The following is an 18,323-nucleotide window of genomic DNA, read 5'->3' as shown; positions in this document are numbered from 1 at the left end:
GTAGATCATCACGCTCCATTAAGTGTGCCTGGTGCTGTGAAAAATGTCTGCACAGATGTTTTCAGAGTACAAGGTAGAGAGTGGTCACATCAGAAAAAGCATGTCAGGGAAAGTGTCAGTAGAGAGCTGACCCTAGAGCTAAGTCCACAGGCAAAGGAGGGAGGGACACTGGAGAGAGCATGGAGCTGTGGATGGCCCAGCATCCTTGGCAGCACCTGTGGGGACAGTTGGTCCGTCCATATTTGGGGTGCCCTTCATGGGGTTGAGGGAACACCTGAAGACACCATTCACTCTTTTGATATTAGGCATCAACCTGACCCATGCACTTTTAAAAGCACAAATACTCAGTAACAAGGTGTCCTTTTCCCTGATTCAATCAGATCCCTTGGCCTTGGGCAGAGGCTCCTGGTGCTTGGGGCTCTCAAGACAGAACACAGCCCACCCCACCCCCTACTCTTTTCTCCACACTACAGCCCAGCCTCGTTATTCTGAACACATGAAGCAGTTAAGGGTGGAGAAGAAAAGGTCCTAACTGTCCCAACCCCAAGGACAGGGTCTGATGATCTGTCCTTCTCTCTCAACGTCCCAAGAAGGGATCAGGGTGTAATCTGAGGCCCCCACTTGTGATAGGCTTAAGCTGAGTGGAAGATGAAGGTTTTTAATTTCCTAAATATAATGGTTGCTAGGGAATTGGTTGATCATGAATAAAAAACAGATTTGAGAGACTCCCAGTTCAAAACTTTTGAGGCACCTGATAAATGCCCTCAAGGTCAACTGAGTACTGTTGCCTCTCTTAGAGTCTCTTTAAATTACTAGAATTAAAATCAACATGATGACATGAGGGGATCAGGCTCCCTGCTCAAGCTCTTCCTTAAGGATTTCAAAGCCCTACTTTTATTAAACATCTTCATTTGCCAATTAAAAAAAATTTTTAAAAAACTTTCAAAAAAAGAAGAGGTTTGATTTGTGCCACCCCAAAATACTTTCCCTCTTTGTGTCTGATTCTCTAGCATTAACAAATTCATTTCTCTGCAAGGTGGTAGGAGGGCTGCCTAAAAATGTGTCTCCATGCCTCATGGCCATGTTGTTGAGGCTGAGTTCATCAAATCACTTTCCTCAGCTTCTGGAGGGTCTGGGCAGGAAGAAGACCTTTGGTGCATGGAACAGAGGGCTCCCAGAGGGGGAAAGGCATAGAAAAGGGAATTGGGGCATCTTAAAAACCCACTTCAGGTTTTGGCCCAGGAATGGCCCTCACCTTCACTGCTGTCAGAAGAACAAACCCACTTCTGACAGGCACTGGGGTATGTCTGAGATGGCACTTCATGTATCCATTCATCCATCCACCCATTCATCCATATAGTCAGTCAGTCACCAAACCCGTATTGCACAAGACCTTGTGGAAATATGAGGAGTTAGGGTTTCTGTGCCTGTACCCCACACTCCTTGTATCATGGCTGGATCCTCCACCTGGGACACCTTCTCCACCAGTCCACGTGTCTGAAGCCTGCATTCCCCCTTCACCCTGCTCTCATTCACCTTGTCTATGATGCCCTTCATCACCTAGAGTCACTCCTTCCACTGCCCATCAATACTGATGCTATGCTTCACCAGTCACGTTTGCCTCTTTCCACGAATATCTGCCGGACAGCGGTGTCCCTGACATGCTTTCCTGTTTGTGTTCCTCCCACAGATGAGCACACGGTACTTGATTAACACTTCTGAATAAATGAATGGTAAGTTGTGTCTTTTGTAGGATGATGTTAACCCCATACAATTCCAAACTTCCTTCAGCAACAGGTTGGGGCATTAAGAAACTCAGGGTGTTTTCCTGTTAGGTTAACATAAAATGTAGGCATGTATTTTCCCCCCTTAAATCATAGATATAAGACTATGCTCAGCCATGCACAGTACATTTCTTTCTTTGTTTGGAATTAGCAGAGATTCAGAAGGGGAGCCTCTCTGGGCTCAGCTGGATGTGTTAGGGATCGTGAAAACCTGAGACTGTGGTATGCAGAGAGCCCCGAGTTTACTCACAACTGCTTCTATGGCAGCCCAATCTTGTCTTACACAATTAGAAATGATTGCTCAGAGAGGTTAAGCACCTTACTTGAGGCCACCCAGCTGTGAGGACAGAGCAGGTCTCCTCTTGCTGGAGTCCCAGCTCTTCTCCCTCCCCCTTGTCCCCACCCTAACTGACAGATGGGTCCAAGGAAGACTCCCTCCTGCCCTGTCTCAGCAGGGGCCGGGCAGGGGGCCATGTCCCTCATCCCATGGCTTCGGTGGAATGAAGGCCGGCCGTCATCCCGGAGGCCAGCTGAGATGGTGCTGGAGACGCTCATGATGGAGCTGGCAGGGCAGATGCGAGAGGCAGAGAGGCAGCAGTGGGAGCGCAGCAATGCGGTCAGGAAGATCTGCACCGGAGTGGACTACAGCTGGCTGGCCAGCACGCCCCGGCCCACCTACGACCTCAGCCCTGGCGAGCGGCTGCAGCTAGAGGACGTCTGTGCCAAGATCCACCCGTCCTACTGTGGGCCTGCCATCCTCAGGTAACCCCTGCCCCTGGCCCCGGGTCCAGCCGTTGCCCTGTGGGCTCCAGGGGTGTGGCCGACGGGGCGGTGGCCTGAGGCCACCGGGCCGGAGCCAGAGCCTCTGGATGCCCCAGTTCTCTGTTAAAAGGAGCAAAGCAGGAGGCAGACTCTGAAAGGGCCCAGCCCAGAGCTAGGGGGTCAGAAGGAGGCAGGAGGCAGGTCCTGGAGGCACATGAGTGCTGACAGGAGAGAGCCCCGGGCCTTTGAGCTTTCTGTTCTTCCTGCCTGGATTACCTTTGCCCTGGATTTTAATATAGCTGGCTCTTTCTCCTTCATCCGTTCATCTTCTATGTTACCTTCTTAGAAAGGGTCTCCAGATAATCTCTCCAAAAGTGAGTTTTCAATTATAGTATTTCACGCTAGCTTTCATATTAGCTTGCCTACGGGGGCTGTGTGAGGAGTGCGTGTACCTGTGTTGTGTGTGCGCATGTGTGCACACACGTGTGTGTGTGTGTGTGTGTGTGTCTGTGAAGCGTTCAGAGGCCTGGGCACTGTACACTTCGAGATTTAGAGCTTGGGTACAACAATGTCCATGAATATAACCTTAATAATAATAAGACTGGTCTCTGACCCACATCCCAGTCTTGGTTGGACTCATGTGAAGTAACAGAAGCATAGTCCCAACAACCAGCAATGATTTCCAGAGTTACTCGGGTTCTTTATCTACATTTCCCAGGCACTCGTAAAGGAATACAGATCCACAACAAAGCATCTGAACATCCCACTTAGTCTCCCCACATATTTAGTTACCCATTTCTTGAACCAACATAAGCATCTACTGTACACCTTTTTTTTCTTGAAAATTCTTCTTAAAACTCCTTCTCCAGTCCTATCTACCCTCTTTTGGATTTTGTAGTCTTTTCCACCCCTGCCCCCTTCTTCCTCCAGGATGAGAATCTTACCCTCTCCCATTTATCTTGTTCTATATCAAGGAACACCCTCCCCCCGAAATGTACCTACTTCCAGAAGCACCTGCAGAAAGGGGTGGAGTGAGTTGTGTGGGGGGTTGCTGACAGAGGATTCAGGCTGGTAAACCAAACCTTGTAAGTGAGGGGGAGGCTAGGGACACACATGTGATCATGATTGTCCCCTCACATTTCCTGTCTCACTGCTGAAAAGTTTGAGAAGTCCTAATTCTCAATGTGGTGGAGGAAACCAGGTGTTAAATGGACTTGCTAATAATTGTTATTCATTTTGAGCTCTAAGCAAAGACATTTGAGGCAGAGGAAAACCTCACCCAGCAGGTGGCATGGAGCTATGGAAGGAGTATTGCAGGCAGGTGACATCACAGATACACATTTGGGAGAGATCCCTCTGGCCAGGGGGCAGAAAAGGTTGGGAGAGGTTAGTGAGAAAGCCTCACATTGGTAAGGCCGGCCCATGCTAACAGGTAAGTGGGCTACCCTTACCACTCTGGCATCGAGAACCTGACGTAAATGTCTGGATCTTCACCTATGGTAGCTCATTAAGCCCCACAGAAGGGTTTGTGACCCCAGTTTACAGATGAGTAAGCGGAGGCCCATAGAGGCCAGAAGTAGCAGTGCAGGGATATGAACTCAGGATTGGCTGGAGCAGTAGGGAGGAGGGTGGTTTCTGATTGACGTCAGAAGCGGGGAAGTGTCGGGACCAGGATCTGACCACCGGGCGTGCACTGGGAAGCCCCTGGCCACGCTGCACGTTACACGCACGGGTTCCTGTCCCCTCTGCGTGCAGGTTCCGGCAGCTGTTAGCTGAGCAGGAGCCTGAAGTGCGGGAGGTGTCCCAGCTCTTCCGCTCGGTGCTGCAGGAGGTCCTGGACAGAATGAAGCAGGAGGAGGAGGCCCGCAAGCTGACGAGCCAGTGGAGCCTGCGGCCCCGCGGCAACATGGCGCTGGCCACCTTCAAGACCCGCGCGCGCATCTCTCCCTTCACCAGCGACATCCGGACCATCTCGGAGGATGTGGAGCGGGACACGCCGCCGCCACTCCGTACCTGGAGCCTGCCCGAGTTCCGGGCGCCCAAAGAGGACTGAGCTGTGCCCTACCCTGCCCAGGAGCCAGGAACACAGGCGGGAGGTCATGATAGGCCGGTGACCGGTCCGAGTCCTGGAACCTCCCCACCCATCCTCGACAGGGGTCCAAGAGGTGGCCCCATCCCAAGACATCCCTGTAAGATGCAGCAACCCTCAGGCCCACACTCTCCCACCAGCCACAAGGCTCAGGGTCAGGGCTGGGAGCTGCAGCCTGCCCCCTCCCTCCCTTGCCAAAGTCGAAAGTCTGCTGCATTTCCTTCCCTGCCTTGCAGAGATTCAGGGTCTTGGCAGACAGACCCTAGACCCATCTCCATCTTCTGCTTCTGTCTGGAAGGGGAAGAGTTGCCCTGACTTTTTGCCAAGACATGGGTTCTCACCCCCAAGTCAAGGATGTCCTACTCAACCCCTCACCCTGGGTTATAAGGGACTTCTTAGGTCACTTCCATTCTTTACTGATGACTGGCTGGTTTTCCCACTGCAGATAGGTCACAGCCCCGTAGGAAGGCAGAGCTGAAAGGGACCACAAAGGTCAATAGGCCCACTGTCCTCAGCTAGTGAAATGCATAAACCGAGACTCAGAGAGGGCCACATTCTGACACCTTAAACTGCAGCCAGATCCCCTTAGGCAGTGAGGTTGTTCCTGTAAGCATAGTCTCTGCCCCTGAGTCCTTGAGTGCTGGGCTATGAAGGGACAGATCCAAGGGCTATGTCTCTACCTGCCTGTGGCCTGACACATTTCTTACCTTGGAATTGGCATGGGGGTGTAAGGTGGCTGGGATCAGAAATAGGCTACCCTTGCCCCACCCCAGAGTGTCATCATGGAGGAGGTACCCAACACCTGGCAGCTCCTTCCAGAGGTAGAGCTTCAAGGTCTTCCTACTCACTCCTCTGCAGAGCCCAGGTCTCTGATTCCAGGGCACCTTCTCTATCTGGTCACACCTGCTATTTGGCTTTCCTCAAGAGAAGGGATACCCAAGCTCCTAACTGGCCTCAAAGAACCAAGTGAAAGTTCTAGAAGAGCTTCCCTACAGGCTTCATTAGGTGTCCTTCCATTTCTAATACAGCTAGACCTTTATAATGGACATGTGGTGCTCCAGTGTCTGGAAGGTCAGTGTCTGGAAGGTCAGTGGCTTCCCCATATACCCAGGGCCGAAGCAGGGTGTGGCGGGATGAGTGGGGGAAGTGTCTGTCCCCAACTATCAGTGCATGCTCAGAAAATGCAAGTGGGTATTAATATTAGTCTAAATAGAATGCAAGGAGGTAAGTCAACAGGGAAAATCCATATATTCCCTGACCAAGCTCAGTACAAAAAAAAAAATTGTTTTAATCATCCAGTTTTGGATTATTTTCATTAAAGTCTGGATAGAAATCATAAGATGGTGGAAAACCCTTTATCCAACACTGTCAAGATGAAGGAGTTGTCTCATTATGTAATTGGTGGCAGTTGGAAACCACTCAAATAGGGTCACCTGGGTGATTCAGTCGGTTAAGCTGTCTGATTCTTGATTTCAGCTCAGGTCATGATCTCATGGTTGTGGGTTCGAGCCCTGCATGGAGGGGTTCCATACTGAGCGTGGAGCCTGCTTGGGATTCTCTCTCCTCTCTCTCTGCCCATCCCCCCACTCACACACTCTCTCTCAAAATAAATAAAACTTAAAAAAAAATCACTTAAGTAAAAATATATACCTCAAATATCTTACATATTTTAAGACATAAGAAAAAAGTTCATTCAATTGCCAAGCTGTGTTCATTTTTTTGTGACATGTGTGGATTGTCTGATGGGAGTTCCACACTTAAGTTTTATTGGCTTGTGTGTACTTTAATCATACCAATAAGAATAATGGGCACAAACAAGTTTGGAACAAGCAAAAGTGACCCTGGTGAGCAGACAACTCAGTTGGTAGGGGTGGGGAGAGTTAGAATAGGATCCACTAGCTGTGAGCTTTCTGGATACACTGGATGAGGGTCAGCATGTTTTTTTCTGAGGGAACGGAGTCTCAGGGTCAACCTGGTTGTGGGGGAGATGGCTCAGAGGACGTCAGTTAAGAGAATGTCTACTGTTTTCTTTCTTTCCCATCACCTTACATGTACCTATCCTCCCCAAAGAAAAGGAAGATCTGAGACTTTCAATGTCGTGTTCTTCTTTTTAATATTTGTTTATTTATTTTGTGGAGGGGGAAAGGGGCAGAGAGAGAGAACCCCAAGCAGGCTCCTTGCTGTCAGCATGGAGCCCGATGTAGGGCTTGAACCCAGGAACCATGAGATCATGATTAGAGTGGAAACCAAGACTCGGATGCCCAACCGGCTGCGGTTATCACAGAGCCCGATGCAGGGCTTGAACCCAGGAACCACGAGATCATGACTGGAGTGGAAATCAAGAGTCAGATGCCCAACCCACTGAGCCACTCAGGCATCCCAACATCCTATTCTTTTTCAAGTTGAAGTAACTGGCCGCCCATGAAAGCCTTCCCGGCCCACCTCAGTCAAGGCAGACAGAATCTATCAGTTTCAGACACTGGTTATCCTGCAGCAGTGAATTCCAATCGATCCCCTGGATTCAACTCATTAAAAGGGAGTAATGATGTCTGACTCATTTCCTATCTTTAAAGCCCCAATAAGAACAAATGAAAGAACAGGGGCACCTTGGTGGTTCAGTTGGTTGAGCATCTAACTTCAGCTCAGGTCATGATCGTGCCGAGTTCCAGCCCCACGTCGGGCTCTGTGCTGACATCTCAGAGCCTGGAGCCTGTTTCAGATTCTGTGTCTCCCTCTCTCTCTCTGCCTCTCCCATGACGCAGTTGGACAGGATGGGTAGAGCACACTCAAGGCCCAGCAGGGCTGCCTGGTTCCACTCAACTCAACACCACCAGCCACTAGAGGGTGCCAGTGGGGGGTGACTTGGAACCCTTGGTGATTATATTTTATTTTACTTCGCGGAGTTTTAAAAAATCTTGTTATTATGAAAATTATCAAACAGAAGAAAAGGATAGCAAAAAGTGTAAGAATCCTCCATCTACCTGTCACCAAGGCTTAGCAGTTATTAACATTTCACTGTATTTGCTTTCATCTAGTTTTTCATCAAGTATTTTCAAATAAATTCCAGGCAGCATGACATTTCACCCCTGAATACTTCACTATGCATAGCAAAGGAATAAGGAAAGTTGACTGCGTAATTCCAGCACAATACTATCACTCCCAGAAAAATTAACAGTAATTCCTTAATATCATCTAATAGCCAGTCCATATTCAAATTTCCCTATGCCCAACAAGTGACTTTTGCAGTTTTATTTCTTTGAGGATCTAATCAAGCCCCACTCGTTGACACAAAATTTGTAATTTATTTTATACTTGGTCATATAGTGGTTATTTAATCTCACAATGAAGAATTGCTTAAACAACGTGTTTATGGAACATTAGTGTTAATATGCAAGAAGTTAATGACTGCACATAAATGAGAATAATTCTGTAAATTAGCCTAAGGATGTTCTTTACTCAGATCCTTGTTATTTTCATTTGATTAAAATGCTTCCACACCAACCAAAATTCTCTAATACCTTGAAAACTAATGTTAAAATATGGATAATGGCAATATATCTCATTTGACTTTTTGTTTGATGAAAATGCTCTCCATGTCCATGTGCCTTATTTTCTGAGACATGCTTGCAAATAGCAACCTTAAAACCTCCTCTTTTCTTGCCATTTAGAGAAAAAAAAACACTAAAATATATCAAAATAATTCAGGGGAAATCTCAAGAATCTAATAGTAGGTAATGAAAATAGTTTATGTCTTTTTTTGATGCCATTATTCAACATGTAGTGAAATTTCGGTCTGTCTTAATATCCATATGACTCCCCAACATAACACAAAATGTTATTTCAAAATTTATTTATCAACAAATCATTTTAGGCAGTTATTTTAAAACAATTTAACACTTTACATCATTTGTTAAATGGGGAAATGGGCATCAGTTTCTTTTTATGAGTGTTACTGCATGGAGTATTAAAGTAACATTATTCTATTTAGTCAGGTGCTAATCTAAAAATAAAAACATTGACTAAAAATCATGACTTTATCGTATTCAAAGCAAAAATAACAGAATGATATTTTAAAGTTTCTAAAAATGTCCAAGAGTTTTTATATGTGTGAGAAAGGCATTCGCAAGCCAACAGAAGTTGGGAGTGTTTTCTAGCACATTTGATTGTATTGCCTTCCAGTTACAATTCCCTTGCCGGAACAAACACAACATTACCAAAGCCCTGCAGTCAAACTTGGAAGCTCTCCAGCCCAGTCTCCCCTCCCAGCTAGGATTTGGTGTGGGAAGAATTCCATTCCAGGAACAAGCTATCGGTCTCTGTGTAGCTGAGTCCTGAAGTTTACAGCTTAGCATCTACTTCTGGTCCCTGCTCAGGGCTGGGGGCCTCTGCTAGGCTCTCACTAAGTGTCCAGGCTCCAGAACACAGGGCAGAGGGGATCTAGTTGAGGGTAGCCTGTCTTTAGTAGAAAAGAAATCAAGGTTCCAGGCAAAGAAACTGCCCTAAGGTACACAAAGGACTGGAGGAATACGTCTTTTATCCAAATAAGCCAGTGCAGTGATATTGCTAAGGACAGAAATGGCTCTGTCTTCAAGAAAATTTCTTTATTAACATTTGAATGGCCCTTTTCGGTTTACCCACATTATCTTCAGTAGATCTTGACCATCAGGTGAAGTACATTATGTTTTATCTCAGGCTGTAATCAAGTGGCCTGCCTAGACCTGGAAGCCAGGGTTCCTCTTGTATGAGTCACTGCTTCTCGATATTCTAGAGCCTTACATCCTCCCAGAAGAGCCTCCCAGATCCTGATTACTGTACTTATCACGCAGGGATGTAAATGTATGTGGTGTTTCTGTTCATTCCCTCCCCTTCCAGGCCATTCTGATGCCTCCAATACTTTGTAAAATCCTTCAGCGCAGGAACTGGGTCTTTCATCCCTGGGTCTCTACCTTCTGGGCACAGGGTAGTCGCTTTACAAATGTGCTGAATGGTTGGGTGCATGTGGACACCAATTTGGAGGGCAGGGATCCAGGGGAGCTGTGAATGAACTCTGAGGCATTTATGATGTATCCATATTATTCATTAGATTAAGGTCTATGAGGCCAGGGTGCATGTCTGATTTGAGTGTGTATCTCCCAAAATATGCCTGGCACATAGTAAGTGGTGAATAAAATAAAGCAGCAACAGCTCCTCATAGTCCCTGAATGAAACCATGCCCACCATTATCTGCTGGGGAACTTTTCATTTTGGTTGGTTTTCTCTCTGACACTCCATCTGCTCTTAAAAGGTTTCCTATCTTTTACTCATGAACAGATTTTGTTCTGCTTCAGGGCTTGGAGGGGAGTTTAACAGTGCAGATAAAATTTTGGGGACTTTGGGGCTGCGGGAAATTCTGGGTTATAGTTCTCACAAAATGGTTCTCCCACTTACATCTTTGCAAATCACTCACCTCTCTAAGGCTCCTGTTCCTCATCTATCAGATCAGCATAGCTTTGCTATCTACCTCCCAGGCTTGTGGTGAGGTTAAAATAAGATCAAATGCATTGCACATTATAAAGGAACTTTCAATTTTAAGATCTGACAGTTGTTCGTGACAGTTTTCCTTTCAATTAGTATGGATAATGGAAAGTCGACGGGACACACTGAAGATCATTTGTCACCTTCCTTCCTCTGGGATACCCAGACCCAGCTCTTTAATCATTGCTCTTGAACCTGATTGCCCTAATCTTTTAGATCTGCGGTTCTCAGGCTTGGCTACACATTGGATGATCAGGAGAGCTTTTATTCCAGTGCCCAGCTGCACCCCAGACTCCATATATCAGAAACTCAGGATGGGTGTCAGGCACTCTCCAGGTGATTCCATTGTGCAGCCAAGGCTGAGAACCACTGTTTNTTATTCTTGGGGTGGGGGGAGGGGGACTCAGGAAATTCTCTGTTGTCACATCTGAATCTATCCTAATCTAATATATGCCTAAATAATTTCATCTCAATAGGAGATGAATGCACTTTGGAGCTATTACATTGGCCTTATGTTACATTAGAGACAGATGACTGCAAGATTGTCACATAGATGGTTATCATCTTTGCTTAGCAATATTCAGGAGATGCTTGGAGAGGAGATGAAATGTATCTTTTAAAGAATGCTGAGAAGACCAGTTTATAGCAACTGGAAAGATGGAGAGAATGATGGATTCTGAGTTGTTTCGTTATAAATCTGGAATAATACAATCGGGTAGGATGACAATTATCTGGCCTGTGTTGTAGAAACTATTCATGAGGCTGTGGGGGGGGGGGGGGTGTAGGTGTGGGTGCGGATGTGGGTGTGGGTGTAAGAGAGAGACAGAGACAGAGTTGAAATCCAGTAGGTGGCAAGACCAGAAGCCAGCTGGCAACAGCGAGTGGGAGGGGGGAGATGCCTCACTGGTGACACTGATCCATGAGGCTTTGCGGCAGTCTTCAGACCTGAGCCAGTCCTGGGAATAGAGCTGGGTCTCATCTGCAGAAGGCACGTGAAGGCCCCCTGGTGGTCATGGGAGGCTCGGCCAGAGAGTCCTTCCTGTGCTCTGTGGGTCCCTGTGGATGAGCCGCACACATGGGTCTTCCCACGGCCACAGCCAGCCTCTCCAACCACAAGGCTACCCAGGACGGTTCTTGGCCTGGGCAGGAGCAGACGCTGCTCCAACATCATATCCTCTCATTTTGTGTGACCTGGGCCCAGTTATTTAACCTTGTTGAGTCTATTTTCTCATTGGAGTAATAATTTTTACATGACACTGTTGTTGTGGGGATTAGCTGAGATTAAGGCACATAAAACTCCTGGAGCCAGAAGGGGATTACTCTGAGCCCCTCCCTCCGTGCTCAGAGACACCTTGCTGCGTGGGCTCTTGCTTTCTACCTGCTCACCTGCCCTCTGCGTCCTCAGGGGCCTGTCCCTAGGGTACAGGCTCTGTTTCCCCAGGCTCCATTCTGGGCACCTCCTTCCCCTCTGACAGCACATGACATTTCTGTCCTGTGATTCGTTTTTTTCATTAACTTCTACACTTGCCCTGGGAAGTAGATGAGGCGGTAGCACCATTTCCATGGTGCCCAACATTGAAGAGCACATCATGGCAAGAACAGCAAGAAAACCGCCTGCCACCTTGGGACACTTACTTAAGCACATGCATGATTACGTCATTGTATCCACACAAATGACACGGTGAAGCAGGTATTTTTAACCCCACTCTACAGAGTTTAGGCGGTTTGTGACTTTTACAAGATTCTAAAGAGAGTAACTGCTCTACCAGAACGTGAGCCCCTTTCTCATCTGCTGCAAAGTCCTCCCCACCTCTCCAGCAGCGATGTGGATTCCTTGGAAAACTGGTTCTCTTCCAATAAAATCCTGTCCTCTAGGAACAGCCTAGCACACTCACAGCAGCCAAAAGCACAGTGCTGGGCATTTCAGTAACACCCTCTCTTTGCTTGGGGACATTTCTACTTAGAAGAACTAAATGTCTAATGCAGAATAACCCAGCTTATGTACTCTCATGACTCAGTCCTTCCATGGCCAGAATCAGGTAATCCCCTGAAAAATATCAACCCTGGCTCTTCTCACAAGAGTGCTTCAAGGGAGGAGAAAAGTAGATTCAGCCTTTTTCCTCCCCTTTCCTGTTCACTTAGGTGGAAACAGTACTTACTTAGCCCTGAAAATCTGTACTTTTAAATGTTTTTCAAGCAGTTCTTTGATAAACCCAGATCTTCAGACTTCAGGTCCTGACCTATTGAGTGGTTCATGAAATCAGTGTGTTGGATTGTGACTAGGAACTGGCAACAGAGTAGAAAATAATCAGTGTGTACTGCACACAAGTATTACTTCATGGAACTTCTACCTTGGTTATGTATCCATGAATATATGTATATGCATATGTATATGTATACCAGGTCACAATGTAAAATGTATTTCTATGAGTCACGGGAAGCATTTGGAAAATGCCAACTGTTTGTTGTGTATAATCTGTTTGCCATTAGGATTTATTATATTAACAGTTCTCATATTCTTGGTCTCAGGTCAGCTCATACTCTTAAAATTTATTAAGAAGCCCAAAGAACTGTTGTTTATAAGGGTTATACCTATCAATATCTACTATATTAAAAACTAAAATTGGAAAATTCAATCTACTAATTCATGTAAAATAATAACTAGAAACTCATTACACGTGAACGTGAATAACACATATTATTTATTTAATATATATATTAAATAATGAGAAGAATGGCATTGTTTTTATATTTATTGAACATCTATAATGCCTGGAGTACATACAGCCCTAAGGTGATCCTGTGAGTCAAGGGAGTGAGAGTCAAGGGAGTGAGGGAGAACCGATGACCTGCTTCTAGCCAAAAGAATGTGGCAAAAGTGATGACAGAGTCACTCCTGTGATTGTATTGTTATAGAAGACTCCATCATAGCAGACTGGAGTGAGAGTTTCCTACTGGCTTTTGAGAAGTAGCTACGTGCTGTGGGAAGCAAAGACTAATGCTGTCACATGGCAAGGAGCTGCTAGTGGCCTCTGGTTGCTGAGAGCAGTCCCTGGCCAACCGCTGGACAGAAAATGGGATTTCGGTGCTACAACTCCAAGGCACTGAATTCTGACAACAAGCAGTGCACTTGGACAAGGACTCCTGAGCCTCAGATGAAATTGTGCCCCTGACCAATGTCTTAATTTTAGCTTTGTGAGACCTTCTGCAAAGACCCTGAGGAGCCCATCTGAAGCCAGACTCCTGACTCATAGAAACTGATATAAATGGGTGTTGTTTTCAGCTACTATGATTGTGGTTACTTGTTACCAGTAATGGGAAACAAATACATATGACTACTTATACCTGCTTCTGCATTCAATCTATTGTGGTAAGACATAATTTAACTGAAGGATTTGAAGAAAATTCAGCCTCTCACAAATATGCACTGAGAAGAGGGAAAAGTATTTTATTAGTTTTTTTTTTCAATACAGCTGGGAGAAGGAAATAGGGTACTATTGTAATGGGTACAGAATTTCAGTTGGGGATGATGAAAAGTTCTGGAGATGGAATGGGTGACGGTTGCACAGCAACGTGAATACACCTAATGCCACTCAACTGTACACTTTAAAAAATGGTTAAGGGGAGCCTGAGTGGCTCCGATGGTTGAGAGTCCAGCTTTGACCCAGGTCATGATCTCACAGTTCACAAGTCCAAGCCCTGCATCGGGTTCTGTGCTGATAGCTCAGAGTCTGAAGCCTGCTTCTGATTCTGTGTCTCCCTCTCTCTCTGCCTCTCCCCAGCTCACTCTTTCTCTTTCTCAAAAATAAATAAAAGCATTAAAAAATTTTTAATGGTGAAAATGGTAAATTTTATATTATGTACATTTTAACACAATTAAAAAAAATAAATTATCCACAGTTCAAATACCAAAATAGAGGTAGTTGCAATGTGGAATATGAAATCATAGGAATGATTTTCATACTCTTTTCCAATAAAATCCATTAGTCAACCTTGCACTTTAAATGGCTTTTACTAATCCATGATTCTGTAACATCGTGCACTGATTATCTGAGAAATATTAGTCTACTAAATTATGCAGATCTTCTAAAAATTAACTCAATTATACAATATAAAAATATATATTCATTAACATCACTACTAATCTCATCAGAAAAGTCATTAAGTTTGGATAAATTGCTAACCTCATGATGTAAGAAAAAGGAAAATGAGTAGTGGATACAAATTTACCAAAATTCTGGTTTTTCCTTGAAAGCTCAACTTTTATCATTGGCAACAAATACAGCACTATTTGCTATGTGCTCTTACATAGAGATTTAAAAAATAAGGAAAGAAAAGGGGCAAGGGAAGCAGCAGGTCAGGGAGTTGAAATTTTTAGGTAGTATTTTATGATAGATTGTATTTTCCAAAGATGGTCATAGCCATAGTATCTTTTACAATGTGTTCTTGTCACACCCCACCAAGAAATGGAGTCTATTCCCCTCTCCTTGAAAGTTGGCTGACTGGGGTGTCTGGGTGGCTCAGTTGGTTGAGCGTCCATCTTCAGCTCAGGTCATGATCTCCTGGTTCACGAGTTCAAGCCTGGCATTGGGCTCTGTACTCACAGTTCAGAGCCTGAAGTCTGCTTTGGATTCTGTGTCTCCCTCTCTCTCTGCGCCTCCCCAACTCATTCTCTCTCTCTCTTTCTCTCTCGCTCCCTCTCTTTCTCTCTCTCTCTCTCAAAAATAAATGAAACATAAAAAAAATTTTTTTAAAGAAAGAAAGTAGGCTGACTATAGTGACTTGCTTGATTAACTGAAAATAGCAAAAGTGACATCGTGGAACTTCCAAAGGTAGGTCATAGCAAGCCTTACAGCTTCTGCCTGAAATACTTACTCTGAACACCTCCCACAGAACTCAGCCACCAGGGTGAAAACTCGTCTCCTGGCAAGGGCACATGTTGTTTGACATCCCCAGAAGAGCTTCCGGCTCTCAGCTTCAAGTACCAGCCACATGAGGGACTCCCTCTAGGTCGTCCAGCCCATTGTGCCTTGATGGCTACAGCCCCATCTGGTATCTGATTACAGCCCCAAGAAAGACCCCAGGTTCAAACTGCCCAACTGAGTCCAGTCAACCCACAGAACTGTGAGAGGTGAGATTTGTTGTTTCACATCACTAAAGCTTAAGCTTCATCAGCTTCTTGGTACATCAGCCTCTGTTGACGAGGCAATGGAGAGGAAAATGGCTTTGCAACTCGGGTCTCCTCTGACAGCAGTTCATAGTTTTTACCACTAGAGCATATTTTAAAAGTCTCTTTTTATATTCTCTCCATTAAAACTACCTCTTGCTTTTCTGAAAATGTTCTACATGATTTTTTCAGTAAATTTAAACAACTGGAAAATATTACAGTTGCCCCTTGAACAGCAGGGTTGAGGAACACCTACGCCCCTGCAGTTGAAAATCTGTGTATAACTTTCCAGTCCTCCAAAACTTAACTACTAATAGCCTACATTGACCAGAGCCGTTACTGGTAGTATAAACAGTTGATTAACACGTATTCTGTATGTTATGTTATTATATACTGTATTCTTACAATAAAGTAAGCTAGAGAAAATAAAATGTTGTAAGAAAATCATAAGGAAGAGAAAATATATTTACAGTGCTGTGCTATATTTATCAAAAAAAATCCACATGTGAGTAGAACTGCCTATGTCGTTCAAGTGTCAACAGTATAGTTCTCAAAAAAGATGTTGTTAAAAATAATTTGGCCCATTATAAACACTATTTGTACAGGTAAACACTGGCTTGAAGCTAGGAAAGAATGCAGACCTCCATCTAGTCATACCACTTCTGCTATTCTCTCCTCCAGAGAACATGTTCACTATTTTAATTAATCTACAAATTTTTAAAAAAGTTTTGAAATAATGTTAATGTCTAATGCCTATATTCTATTTTGTCCTTTTGAAGAGACCATGGTTATCCCATAATTATGAAGATTAGTTTTCCTGGCAAAAAGAAAAACAGCCCATTTTTAAACTAAAATGCCTTTATTTCTTCTGTAAATCAAAAGTTAAAGAAAAAAAACCCTGTGTCCTCTGATGGTACATTTCAGAAACGTCACCACTTGTGATATAGAGAAATAACTTTCTTGATATACAAATACTCACCAAGACTATATGGGGAGAATGAGGTGTAGTTATGTGTTAAATCTCTCTATAATCAAAGATAAAGATGCTTAATATAAGTACAATCCTATTATAATTTAGCTTTGAGTTAATATCACTAGGAAAAAAAGCTCTTTAAGGAATTGCATTCAATAACAATAACACCATAACAGCACCTCAACCATCAATTCAAAAGTATAAACCTAGCTGGTAAGAATACAAATTGATGCAGCCACTGTGGAAAACAGTATTCATTCATTCATTCATTCATTCATTCATTCATTGTTGAGATATTATTAACAGAATTATCTTTAATAGCACAACTGACCACATATTGTAGAGAGGTATAATAGTTTATATTAGGATGCAATACTTTGGACATACTAAATCATAATTCCTATAGTCTCTATCATTTTTCTAGAATTTCAATTTTATTTACTCTTACTGTATTATAGTTTGGGGTGTGTGTGTGTTTCAGGAACCAATAAAACGTTACAATGTTGCACTTACTATGCAAGCATACTTATTCTTCAGCATAGCCTACATTACCCAGTAGTATCAGATGCCACCTTCCTGTTAACTCTGCTCCCTGGGTGGTCAGACCCCCAACCTCTGCTGGCAGTGGTGAAAGGATGCTTTGCCCTGTACCCTGTCAGCCCAGTCCGGCACAACTGAAACGGGAAGAGACCCTGTCCTATAGGCTGCCCACACCACAGCTGGGAATAGGCAGAAGCTTCAACTCTGAGTAAAGTTCAGAGTGTTCCTTAATAAAATTATGAGAAAAATATTCAAAACTTGGATATAAAAGTTAATAAACTGATCCTGTATGACTTTTTATGTCACGCTAGAGCACTGTTTACAAAGGCTGCCTGGCAGTCATCTAACTCTCCAGGAACTGTAACTTCATGTGACACTTTATATAACTTTACTACGGATTAGAGTTCACATGTCTACATAACATATAACTCTGTACAGCTAGGAGCTAACTTAAGAAAAATGGATGAAGTGCAATAATTTTCTTTTCCATCTAGCAATCTTATCTCAGCATTGCTTTTTTCTATCACCCTTCTCCCCACTCATTAAATAAAAATAACTAAGCTTTTAATATTATCTTTTGAAATACCTTTGACATCCTGCTAGTCCCTTCATTAATGAGTTAAATAAAACTTCAGCATAGGCCCCACATCTGTTTCATGGGAATTATGTTTTTAACATTATCAGAATTCTGGGAACTTTTTCCTTCATATCACTGGCCAGTATTGTGCAAAATGGCCATTCCTGGCTGCAAAGGAGGCTGGGAATTTGAAGATTCACTTTTTAGTCTTTAGACTAAGAAGGAAGGAAGGTCTTTCAAGAGAGCAAATCCAGAGTAACTGTCACTAAAAAGGAATGTGTATGTGATGGTAAAGGTAGGAAAGTGGTGAGAGAGGAAGAAGGATCATGCTTGGGTCATAAATTGACCAAAAGGAGAGAGACTAGAGGTGAAGCAAGTTTGCATTTTATCAATACTAAGCCCTGAGATGTTAAAGCTTTATTTTCATTTATTTAGTTTTTGAGATGACATCCACTGATTCGCCCCTGAAATTATAAGTGATTGTTAAATGCTAGGATTTTATTTTTTAAGTTTATTCATTTATTTTGAGAGAAAGAACACAAGCAGGTGACGGGCAGAGAGAAGAGACAGAATCCCAAGTAGGCTCTGTGCTGATGGCACAGATACAGGGCTTGAACCATGAACTGTGAGATCATGACCTGAGCAGAGATCAAGAGTTGGACGCCTAACTGACTGAGCCACCCAAGTGCCCCCAAATGATGGGAGATGTTAAACAAAAAACAGTGATTTATAATTATCAAGTCCTCATAATATAATTGGTGAATTAGGTAGCAAATTTCAGCCTGTCAATTACATAACGGAGTACCCCATCCTAACGAAAAAATGTATAACAGAATGCTTACGTTAAATGTTAGATTGTGGCTTCCAAGAAAATTTTTCAGAAAATTACTGCATTTACCTTCAATATGCTAAACAAG

At 44.0% G+C, this 18,323-nt stretch overlaps 1 protein-coding gene and 1 long non-coding RNA gene across 2 annotated transcripts in view; one reads left to right on the top strand and one right to left on the bottom strand.

Moving 5' to 3' along the window:
• The window catches only part of LOC144230780 (uncharacterized), a 38,751-nt gene that overhangs the window by 3,856 nt on the left and 16,572 nt on the right, over positions 1-18,323 (bottom strand). The window lies entirely within an intron of this gene.
• RD3 (RD3 regulator of GUCY2D) lies at positions 2,257-4,599 on the top strand. Its single transcript, XM_077763102.1, has 2 exons — positions 2,257-2,546; positions 4,302-4,599. The coding sequence occupies exons 1-2, from the start codon at positions 2,257-2,259 to the stop codon at positions 4,597-4,599; spliced, it is 588 nt and encodes a 195-aa protein (XP_077619228.1).

Source organism: Crocuta crocuta, unplaced genomic scaffold (assembly GCF_008692635.1).
Source record: "Crocuta crocuta isolate KB4526 unplaced genomic scaffold, BGI_CrCroc_1.0 scaffold3, whole genome shotgun sequence".
NCBI classification, from domain to species: Eukaryota; Metazoa; Chordata; class Mammalia; order Carnivora; family Hyaenidae; genus Crocuta; species Crocuta crocuta.
Note: the sequence above shows the minus strand (reverse complement) of the source record. Positions and strands in the feature narration are given on the sequence as shown.

Excerpts from the sequence above, each read along its gene's own strand:
- RD3 (XM_077763102.1), top strand. The coding sequence starts at position 2,257 with ATGTCCCTCATCCCATGGCTTCGGTGGAATGAAGGCCGGCCGTCATCC. Across the intron at positions 2,547-4,301 it reads TGTGGGCCTGCCATCCTCAG|GTTCCGGCAGCTGTTAGCTG; the intron begins GTAACCCCTGCC and ends CTCTGCGTGCAG.